Source organism: Triticum dicoccoides, chromosome 6A (genome assembly GCF_002162155.2).
Source record: "Triticum dicoccoides isolate Atlit2015 ecotype Zavitan chromosome 6A, WEW_v2.0, whole genome shotgun sequence".
NCBI lineage: Eukaryota > Viridiplantae > Streptophyta > Magnoliopsida > Poales > Poaceae > Triticum > Triticum dicoccoides.
In genome coordinates this window covers 109,172,504-109,183,309 of record NC_041390.1, presented here as the reverse complement: position 1 = coordinate 109,183,309, position 10,806 = coordinate 109,172,504, and the positions used below count along the sequence as shown (strand labels likewise).

The following is a 10,806-nucleotide window of genomic DNA, read 5'->3' as shown; positions in this document are numbered from 1 at the left end:
GGGCTTCGTGACATCAATTCTCACCCGGACACGCACGAAGTTACCTTCAAAGTCGTGCGATTTAGGTTCAGTAAATATGAATTCGCCCACTGTCGATGAAAGAGCCTTTACTTTGGGGAAGTATCCGTCTGGTAGGACGTGGATCTGGATCCATATGTCAATTTGTTCAGTTCAATCAATGAAGGCTTCGTGAACCCATCATACGGTGCAAGGACCACCGCCTTTCCCTTAAAATTCCACGGTCCTTCTTCCATCACTCTTTCCCAATCACCCAGACAAGAGAATTGCAATGTATAGAGATTACCCTCAAGCGGCCTGATCTGCACCTCTTGCGCCAGATCCCAGGCGACCCTCATGTTCTCATAGAACCAATATTGGTTGTAGGATTTGTCGGAGTGTACCCTGGCGATCGCCATCCAGCGGGTCGCCTCCGCCGGCAGCTCGCCTTACTCCACCACCACATCCTGCAGTTCATCCTCCTTAAGCCCAAGCTCCGCCATCATTGCTTCGAGATCGGATTTGGCTGTTCTCGAACTTGACGCAGAAGAACCCATGATGCCCTAGCCCGAGGTTGTTTAGATCCGCGGGCGGTATGAACCCTAGCGCCGTCGCCAATCCCCCGTCGACTCCGAGGCCCCAAGACACCAAAGATCACCGGAGGGGGTAGAACGGTAGGGGAGAGAAGTCTCTACGGGAGGCCAGCCGCCATCGCTGAGAGTAGGAAAAACCCTAACGAGAGGGGAGAAGTTTCTTGATTGTTTTCATTCAGCCCAGATGAAAAGAAAAAACAACCCACAACTGACCTAACAGTCCTTCTAGTCTAGTCATATGGGCCGAACACCGTTTCATTCCAAACAATAATTCCGAGCACCGGTCCAGCCCTAAAATAAAGGGGAGCGTCCAGCCCCATTAAAGAAACTGAAAAAAATCGCCGGGGCGCGTGCTCGGTAGGGCAGGGTGGGGGGTCCCCGATTTCAAATGCCTCCCCATTCCACGCCCAAAAGGGGGAGAAGAGACGAGCACCCGCACCCCGTGAGGTTTCCGTTTGTCCACTCCTGCTGCCGCTGCTGCTCGCGCCCGCCGCCACCGCCGCCGCCGCCGACTCGAGGAGGGAGGCCGTGGATGGAGATCGCGCGGTCCGCCGCCGCCGTGGGCTGCTCCAAGGAGCACCAGAGGATCTACGCCGACTGGTTCGCCATCGCCGACCCAGGTGCGTGTTCTCGCAACCTTCGCCGTTCCCACCACCAGCGCCCCCAAATCGAAGGATTGGGAGGGGATGGCCGACGCTTTGCTGATTCTCCGGTGGCCGCGTCCCCGGCTGTCCCTGCAGATGGAGACGGGCGCGTCACGGGCGCCGACGCCACCAAGTTCTTCGCCATGTCCGGCCTCTCCCGCGCCGACCTCAAGCAGGTGAGTGAACCGGCCGCCGATACCCCGAGTTTTGCCGCTGGTGGATGGGAGTCTAACTAGTCCGTTGTCGGTCGATTCAAGGTCTGGGCGATTGCTGACTCCAAGCGTCAGGGGTACCTCGGCTTCGGCGAGTTCGCGGCTGCGATGCAGGTTTGCCCACTTTTGCCCTCACCGTTTAGGCGCGTCTGTGCTGCTGGTAGTAGGAGATGTGAGATGTGACTGTGCGGTGTTGACGGTTTCGTCTGTTGCAATCTGCAGCTCGTTTCTCTCGCTCAAGCGGGCAATGAGATCACCCAGGACAGTCTCAAGCGTGAAGGTTGGTGACACCTTGTTATGATGTGGGCTGTGAACTGCGCCTCATCTGTTTTTATTTCCGCTGAGTTCAGCTGTGTGTGATGTTTGAGCTGGATGGCTTGTGGCTGTGTTTGCAGATCTGAGTAGCTTCGATCCTCCTGTGATGAAAGGTCTTGATGAACTGCTTGCTGTAAGTTTACAAAATGTATAGATTACCCTGTGGCATTCAAGTAAATTTACCGCCTCTCACACTAACATGGTATTTTGTAATGGGTATTTCTTTTTTAGAGATCAATGGCTATTGTGAATGTAGTTCGCCCACAAGAAAATGGTAATCAGTCTGCCCCCTTTTCCCACGGTAAATCATGATAATAAAGTCCTCTATGATGCTAATCATTTCTGTTCTGTTCAGGCACCCCTCAGGTGCAAGCACCTTCTACAAACAGCTGGTTCAGTTCCAAATCAGCAAAGAAGGTACTCTACTTATGTGCAATCTTTCCATTTTCAGTAACTTTGTCATTGCAGCACATATTATTTTTCTCTCTTTGTTGTTAACTAAACCACTGTAACTTATTGAATCATCGAAGCTGTCTTTGCCAATTAGAGCATGTATTCACAGCAGTCTCTTTCTTTGGTGCTTTGTAGATTCAAACGCCTCTGACTGCTGTTACTTCTGTAATTGATGGCTTGAAAAGACTCTACATCGAAAAACTGAAGCCTTTAGAAGTTGCATACCGGTTCAATGATTTTGCCTCCCCATTGCTGGTATAGACTTCTGTTTAAACCATTGTTTTCCTATGATTTACAGATCACAATGTTCTCAACCTCATCTTCTTTCATCCTGATTGTGTTATTGAGTCATTACTTTCATGTCATTGCATTTATTCTTCCATATTTCAGACGAACAGTGACTTCGATGCGAAGCCAATGGTTATGCTCTTGGGTCAATATTCTACAGGGAAAACAACATTCATTAAGCACCTGTTGAAATCAAACTTCCCAGGTTTGGGGCTTTATTTAATACAGAAAACCTGAGTTTCATTTTTAGCCACACCATCTACTTTGGTGGTACGTTTCTCTATAACATCAGACTGCAACTTTAATTGGCCTTTCGAAATGCAGGAGCTCATATCGGACCAGAGCCCACTACTGACAGATTTGTGGTTGTGATGGTAAGTGTTGCATGAATATTTATGTACATGCAGCAAGGATAAGAGATTTTTCAGATGATTACTGCTTGAGCATATTTACTCGGAATGCTTGCTTTTCAGTGTTAACTGAATTGTTTATGTTGATTGGAAAACATCAGCTCTTTCTTTTGTAAGAAACAAAGATGGCATACAGATATGGACCAATGACAGTAGAGTCTGTTCTGCCCAGCTTCATCAATTTTGTAGCATGATGTGAGGATTTAATACTCCCTCCGTCCCATAATATAAGAGCGTTTTTTATACTAGTGTAGTGTCAAAAACGTTCTTATATTATGGGACGGAGGAAGTAGTTGCTTTTGTTTCTATGTCAGCAAAAGCATGAATTGATGAGAGCTGTTAATAAACACATAACTTGGTAATAACCCAGGAGTTTGAGAAGTTTTTTTATCACGACGGTGTTGTGCTCGTAGTTTGCTGAAATACAATGGGACACAGAAGACAACTGCTGTTTTGTTTATCCCACTTTTCATTAAAAAATTCCTTTAGTGGCTAGAGTTTTAATACACACGTGTAAAATATTTATGCACTTTCTTTTGAGACAGGATTTGTGGCTGACATTTGACATAAAAATCTTATCAATTTGCATTCCCTATTTGCTTATATTGTTAATGTACTCGTATTTATCCCATTGATCTCTCATATTTTCCCCCCACATCAGTCAGGATCTGATGAAAGGACTGTCCCTGGCAATACAATTGCAGTCCAAGCTGATATGCCTTTCAATGGTCTTACAACATTTGGGGGTGCATTCCTATCAAAGTTTGAATGCTCTCAGATGCCACATCCTGTAAGCATTAATTGAGATACTAATACATGTGAAACAATCATTTCAGACACTGATAGCTGCCTTGTTTTTTGAAGCTACTGGATCATATCACCTTTGTCGACACTCCTGGTGTTCTCTCTGGTGAAAAGCAAAGGACCCAACGTAGTTATGATTTCACTGGTGTAACTTCATGGTTTGCTGCAAAGTGCGATGTTATTCTTCTATTGTTTGATCCTCACAAGCTCGATATCAGTGATGAATTCAAGCGTGTCATTTCTTCTTTACGTGGGAATGAAGACAAAATACGTGTGGTGCTGAACAAGGCAGACCAAGTTGACACTCAGCAGGTATATGTTTTTCTTGCAATCTACTTGTAAGTTCCTGCTATTTTTTCCCTAGGTATAACCCGGCACACATGATTATATGAAACCAAAATTTTCCCTTATGTGTGCTGCAGCTTATGAGAGTGTACGGTGCGCTGATGTGGTCTCTTGGGAAAGTTCTAAACACCCCTGAGGTTATGCGTGTCTACATTGGGTAATAGTCCTCTTCTCTATAATGCTTCAAGTCTTTAGTAATATTACTTCTGGAGACTGAAGGTTGTACCAAAATGTATATTCTTGAAGACCAAAATGCAGTGTGAAACTGTGAATCCAGCACCAGGTGTAGGACTGACTGTGTGTTCATATTTTTGCATCGTAACCTGAAACTCACGTCGAAGTTAATATTTGCAGGTCGTTTAATGACAAACCTGTGAATGAATCAGCTGTTGGGCCAATTGGAAAGGAATTGTTTGAGAAAGAGCAAGAGGATCTCCTTGCTGACCTGAAAGACATACCTAAGAAGGCTTGTGATCGCCGGGTAAGTAATGTGTCATGTGTATGCAATTCTTATATGGACTGCAGAATTTCAATTTGACTGGCCCACCATTTCCATGCGTAGGTCAATGAGTTTGTGAAGCGTGCTAGAGCTGCGAAGATCCATGCTTACATAATTGGCCAGCTGAAGAAGGAAATGCCTGCAATGATGGGGAAAGCCAAGGCTCAACAGCGACTCATTGACAACTTACAAGATGAGTTTGCAAAGGTACTTTCATACAAAACAGCGTCCCAAGATGAAACCAAATGAATTTCAGTTACGCCTGCATCTTGATTCATAAATTGCCTCCTTTCTGCACAATGTGCTTGCTCCATTGACGCCTGAGATGTATTGGAAACAGGTCCAGAGGGAGTACCACCTTCCGGCGGGCGACTTCCCTGACTTGGAGTACTTCAAGCAGGTGCTGGCCGGGTACAGCATCGACAAGTTCGAGAAGATGAAGCCCAAGATGGTCCAGGCCGTGGACGACATGCTCGCGCACGACATCCCGGACCTCCTCAAGAACTTCAGCAACCCTTACCAGTGAACTTGCTGCTGACCTCTCGTCAGTCGCAACTTATTCCTCAAGTGTTGTTCGTCTGCCATGACTCATGATGGAAGTAGGCAAGCATGAGAGACCCATCGCATGTGCAAGGTTATGCCTGCCCTTTGTGCGGGAAAAGCGATAAACGTGTAACACAACGTTCAGAGACGCGTTGGCTCTTTCCTTTTGTCTTCAGTGCTGTACTGCCGTAGCCTATGCACCTTTGACAACTGTTCGGAATAGATACTTGGTGGGAGAATTCAAGATGAATGGGCACTATAGTAGGACTTGTGTTTTTTCGGGCAATTTTGGCAGAAACATACATGGATTCAAAATTGCAGAAATGAAGTTTAGAAGGAAGAAACATTTCCTGAAGAATTCCATGTGTGGCAGCAGAGCAGACGCAACCCGCCTGCTTACCATGTGTCGCTGTGTCGGCTCCCAGCAATCTCATCCACGAATCGTGCGCTTAAAATCCCGTCCCGTAGATATATAAATAAAATAAACGGCGCAACCAAGATCGACCGCACGGCACGCACCGGCAGGGCAGGCGGCAGCGTCGGCGAATATGCCCCGCTAGTGGCCGACGGCGCTACTGCCGACCGTGGCCACCACCGCGATTCCGCACCCATCCGTCCATCACAGAAAGGGGCAAAAAAATCCGTCCACCAGACAGACAGACGGTCAGTCTACCAGCGGCCGGGAGAGGGGGTACGCGTCGCGCTGACGCCGGGCGGGAACGCGGTGCGGGGAGGGGGAGGTGACGACCCGACCCCAACCCCAACCTCACCCGACCCGAGGAGGACGGGGACGTGGACGCGGTCGATTGGAATTGGAATGGAATAATAATCATAAACAAACCGACGCGACGCCCGGTCGTGGGCGGGCCCGCCGCGTCAGCCGGCCAGCCCGCTGCCGACCAAACACACAAACAAGGCGCGCACGGTGGAGTCGCCGAGGGAAGGAGGCCGAGCGAGCGCGAGACGAGAGAGACCACACCAGACGAGGCGAGCGAGACCACACCAGGCTCCGCCGAGGGAGGGGAGGCGAGGCGAGGCGGCGCGATGCGGCGCGCGAGGCCGCCGCCGGGGCCGGGGCTGGAGGGCGAGGAGGTGCGGTACCGCGGGGTGCGGCGGCGCCCGTCGGGCCGGTACGCGGCCGAGATCCGCGACCCGGCCAAGAAGACCCCGATCTGGCTCGGTACCTTCGACTCCGCCGAGGCCGCCGCGCGCGCCTACGACGCCGCCGCCCGGAACCTCCGCGGCGCTGCCGCGCGCACCAACTTCCCCGCCTCCCCCGCCGCGGCGCCGCCGCGCGCGCCGCCCCCCGCCCCCGTCGCCGCGCCGGCGACGATGGCCGCGGCGGCCACGTCCAGCCACAGCAGCACGATCGAGTCCTGGAGCGGCGGGAACGTCCCGCCCACCAGCGTCCTCTTCCGCGCCGCCGCGATCGGCGCCCCGGCCATCGAGGAGGACTGCCGCAGCTACTGCGGCTCCTCCTCGTCCGCGGTGTGCGAGGACGGCGCGTCGGGGGGCGCCGCCGCGGCCGCAGACGAGGCCGCCGCGCCGCCGCGCCCCTCCTCGTCCTCGCTGCCCTTCGATCTGAACCTGCCGGACCCCGCGGCCGCCGCCGACGAGATGGACTGGCGCTGCGACACGCTGCTCCGCCTCTGATCGGCCTCCCGCCTGCTGCTTCGGATGCGTCACCTCCCTCCCCCTTCCCGCTCCCGGACTAACGCGGCGGCGCGGCTGCCTACTGCGAAGTGCTTCTTCTACTATCTCGATAGAATTGGATTTTTGGTCTCCGTTTTACTACCACTCAAGTTCTGAATATCTGATACTCTGCCTTATGTGATAATGTGAATAAGCTCATCATCATCATATCATCATGTAATCCACGGGAAATAGACTGATAATTTTTGCCATCTTTCTGTCTTCTTACTTGTGTATCATCCACGAGTTGCTGCCTCTGCTATTTTGCTATAGTATCGATTAATTAGATGCCTAATGGAAGAAAGCAAGAGGAAATTTACATGAACTTGTGTGAACTGGGTCATTTGCTTTCCGAGATTGTTGGCTGCTTGACGATCGAGAGGTTTAGCACCTGAAACAGTGTATGATTTTGCTGTTCTGTATCTGTGCATTATGCAGCATGGCCGGAAAGCTTTTGGCCTGTGGCCTTCCTGCCGACACGATAAGCCATCGATGTGCACCACAAGATTTTCAAGGAGTTTGGATCATAGCGCTACTCTGATGCGTGTATGCTCTTGAGCAAATCATCACACTAGAAGAAGAACCCAAAATCGAGCAGCAGATGCAGGGCTCGGCTCTGGATCTCTGTGTGTGGTTTCCCATTCTGTTGTTGCTCCTGTCTCTCGAGGTCCATATTTATCCATGGTGCTAATCTCTGCTAAGTGTTGAGGTCAGATGTACTCTACTACTGTTCTTTGGGCAAGGATTAGCAGAAGAGCAGGATGTCGTCAAAGTGGTGCCACACGGTAGAAATGGCTCTGATGATCTTCATTTCTGAGTTCCAGACCTGTCGAACATAGGTGGGCGCCCGGTTTGGAGAGAAAAATTAACGGCGATCATAGCCCTAATTAAGGCGATCTCCCAAGTTCCAGACCTGTCGAACAGAAGTACAACTACAACGTCCCTACTTCTTCGTTCACATTTGTTTTGAGGGTTTGCTTGTTTTGACAAAATAAAAATGTTCAAGCTTAGAAAGTAGAGCTCCTATCCTGTAGTATAAGGCGTGGGATAAGCGCGGATGCGGCGCTGTGCTGGGCTAGCCAAAATCCCAGGTACCGCTCACCGTGGACCAAAGATTGCCCGGGGCCATTTTTATTTCAGTCTATTGGAATTTTTTATTTCAGATAAAAAATTGTTATATTCGGTTTAGATAAATGAAATAAAATACTAAAATATAGTTTTATCATTAAATTTTAAAATAATTTGTAAAGTTTCAAAATATTCAAAAATTTAAAGGTGGTCAAATTTTTACTAATGTTCGACTTCAATAAAATATTTTCTTGTTTAAAAAATCTTTATATTCTCAAAATTCATGAACCTTTAAATTATGGCGTAGATTTTAAAAATAACATATTTCTGATAATGTTGTGCATTTAAAGAATGTTGATAATTTTTTTAAAAGCTTTCATTAATAAAAATATATTAAAAAATCACAAAATCACAAAATATTGACGGATACTTAAAAAGTTGAATAATTAAAAAAAATCTTCTTGTGCTTAAAAAGTTCAACAATTTTAAAGAAATGTTTTCAAATTTATAAGTTTTGACTTCAAACGAAAGTGCAGGAAAATAAAAAATAGTAAAATCCAAAATGGGGAGGAAAAAGAAAGAAGAAAAAAGAGGCAACAAAAAAAGGGAAACGCGAACACCAAAAAACACGAATGTAAACACCGAAAAACCTGAAAAAGCAAACAGAGAAACTGGGCCGACCCACTATAGAGTGTGGGACTTTGAAATATTGCAGGGGCATTTTTTATTGAGCAACTATTGCAGAGGATATACGTCGCCAGTACTGATTTTTATTATAGCTCGCCTGCAGCCGACTATTTTGGGCCAGCGCAATAATTTAGCGCCCACAAGGTTTGTCCCTGTGGTTTTCAAATAGGTGTTTTCACTGATATTGCATTGGCTCTTTTCTTAGGTTTTCTCTTTATTTTATATTTTTGCACACTCATATCCTGTAAAAATGTTCAAGCTTAGAATGTAGAGCTCCTATCCTGTAACATAAGGCGCGGTATAGCGAGTAAACGCGGATGCGGCGCTGTGCTGGGCTGGCCAAAATCCCAGGATCGGTCACCGTGGAGTAAAAATGGTCCGGACCCATTTTTATTCCAGAATCTATTGTAATTTTTTATTTTAGATGCAAAAATGTTATATTCGGTTTATATAAATGAAATAAAATATGAAAAAGTAGATTTTTATAATTAAATTTATTTTTTAATAAATTTTAAAAATATTCAACAAATTTGAAAGGCGGTCAATTTTTTATAAATGTTTGATTTAAATGTATATATTCTTGTTTTAAAAGTAGTATATTCTAAAAATTCATTAACTTATAAATTATGGTGTAGAATTTCAGAAAACATATCTTTTAAAAGGGAAATCTAAGTGGCACACCACATCTTCTTGGTGGAAGTACCGAACCCATGCAACTCCGTCCGATCCGCATCTGGCGGCTGTGGTTATCCGCACCTAATGCTCCCATCTGTCCACAGCAGAGGATAAAAATGATGAAAAATAGCATAGTGGGTGTCGAACACCGGTAGCTAGGAAGCGAGCTCAACCCTGCAACTAACTCACCGGCGTTTGGGCTTTTGTTGGAGTTAGGAAACCAAACTATTGATCTCTTAGCCATATTAGTACACAGGAATGTCACCGTGCGTTTGATCGTTTTTGTTGGTAAAAGTTTCGGCCAATCTGGTAATTGTTTTACAACAGCCATCTACCATTTTGGAACGATGCTTCGGTGCCTTAAAGCACCTATCTTTGTGTCTATGACATGTGGGCCCAACAGGTGGCTGACCCACATGTCAGTGACCCAAAGGTAGGTGGCTTTAAGGCACCAAAGCTGCGTCCACCATTTTGGGCTCAAGTTTCTACCGACGTCCTTTTATGCACGTGGGAAGGCTAGATGAGGGCCCTTGCTTCAGCCAAACAACCATACTATAAACAAACAACTACCCTGCAAAAAGAAACTAAACAAACAATAAGGGTTTCTTGTGCCGCCGTTGTTGCCATGTGAGAAATTTAGGTCCCCTCGCCTCCGGCTGCCATCTTGGTGCTGAGAGGTGGGGGGACCTCGTATCTTCAAGATCTCTATATTCTTCGTCATCATCTAGTGATTATCATAGTTTTGTGAGAATAAATTTTCACTCGTTGATCTGATTTGCTTATGTTGTTGTGTCAAGCCTTTTTGTTGGTTTGATTCTTTGTGAAAGTAAAATCTTTCATCGACAACATGATGAAAATATAGTGATTTGATGGCCTATACATCTAGGGGATCATCCCCGACCCAAGTACGTTTATCGATCAAGGCTTTCCATCTCTTTGGATGGGCAACTCAAGGTGCTTTTAAAAATCATTATTTGTAAAGTTCGTGCAGGTGAAAGAGTGTGACACCCGGGTAATTAAGCTACAGTAATCCCCGCTAATGATGCCACGTCACCTTGGTTACTGTGGATAAACTCGCGTTAGTTCGGAACCTAGTTCGAATTTCAAATTCAAAAATCGAGTAAACAATAAAAGTTTTCAAATATTAAAATTTAAATGTTCGGAGTGAACCAAATAATACATAGGTAATTCTGGCGGAGAAACCAAACTTTGATAAAATGTTTAAAGGCCCTAAAACAATTAAAACAATAGTGAAAACAATTAAACAAATGCCTATTGAATTTATAAAATGCTAACACTATTTTATTATGGGTTAAGAATTAATCTCGTAGTAGTTTATTGGTAAATACAAATTAGGCACTAGTGGTAATTTTATAAAACTGAAAATAAAAGAAACTACAAATAAAAAGAGACAAGAAAATATATATAAAAAGAAAAAGGAAGAAAACCCCCAGGCCAACTGGGCCTCGGCCCAGCCAGTGGCCTGACAGGCCGGCCCAACTGGCCTAGTCGGCCACACCTTATCCCCACACCCCCCGCAAACCCTAACCCAACCACCCGCACTCCCCCCCCCCACATCGT

General features: G+C 46.6%; 2 protein-coding genes across 2 annotated transcripts; both read left to right on the top strand.

Annotated features, from left to right (window-relative positions):
- The first annotated feature begins 976 nt into the window (after window positions 1-976).
- LOC119315358 (EH domain-containing protein 1-like) lies at window positions 977-5,389 on the top strand. Its single transcript, XM_037589990.1, has 16 exons — window positions 977-1,210; window positions 1,331-1,410; window positions 1,492-1,560; window positions 1,669-1,726; window positions 1,842-1,894; window positions 1,993-2,035; window positions 2,117-2,178; window positions 2,350-2,469; window positions 2,605-2,707; window positions 2,827-2,876; window positions 3,574-3,702; window positions 3,777-4,028; window positions 4,139-4,218; window positions 4,416-4,542; window positions 4,624-4,767; window positions 4,901-5,389. The coding sequence occupies exons 1-16, from the start codon at window positions 979-981 to the stop codon at window positions 5,084-5,086; spliced, it is 1,788 nt and encodes a 595-aa protein (XP_037445887.1). The 5' UTR covers window positions 977-978; the 3' UTR covers window positions 5,087-5,389.
- Window positions 5,390-5,846: 457 nt separating this feature from the next.
- LOC119315357 (ethylene-responsive transcription factor 3-like) lies at window positions 5,847-7,127 on the top strand. The gene has a single exon (XM_037589989.1). It carries the CDS (start codon window positions 6,148-6,150, stop codon window positions 6,754-6,756), a length of 609 nt encoding a protein of 202 aa, XP_037445886.1. The 5' UTR covers window positions 5,847-6,147; the 3' UTR covers window positions 6,757-7,127.
- The last annotated feature ends 3,679 nt before the right edge of the window (window positions 7,128-10,806 follow it).

Bases quoted from the DNA above. Each gene is read 5' to 3' on its own strand.
- LOC119315357 (XM_037589989.1), top strand. From the start codon at position 6,148: ATGCGGCGCGCGAGGCCGCCGCCGGGGCCGGGGCTGGAGGGCGAGGAG.
- LOC119315358 (XM_037589990.1), top strand. From the start codon at position 979: ATGCCTCCCCATTCCACGCCCAAAAGGGGGAGAAGAGACGAGCACCCG. The intron at 1,211-1,330 runs GTGCGTGTTCTC...CTGTCCCTGCAG, and splicing joins GTTCGCCATCGCCGACCCAG to ATGGAGACGGGCGCGTCACG. The intron at 4,219-4,415 runs GTAATAGTCCTC...TAATATTTGCAG, and splicing joins GTTATGCGTGTCTACATTGG to GTCGTTTAATGACAAACCTG.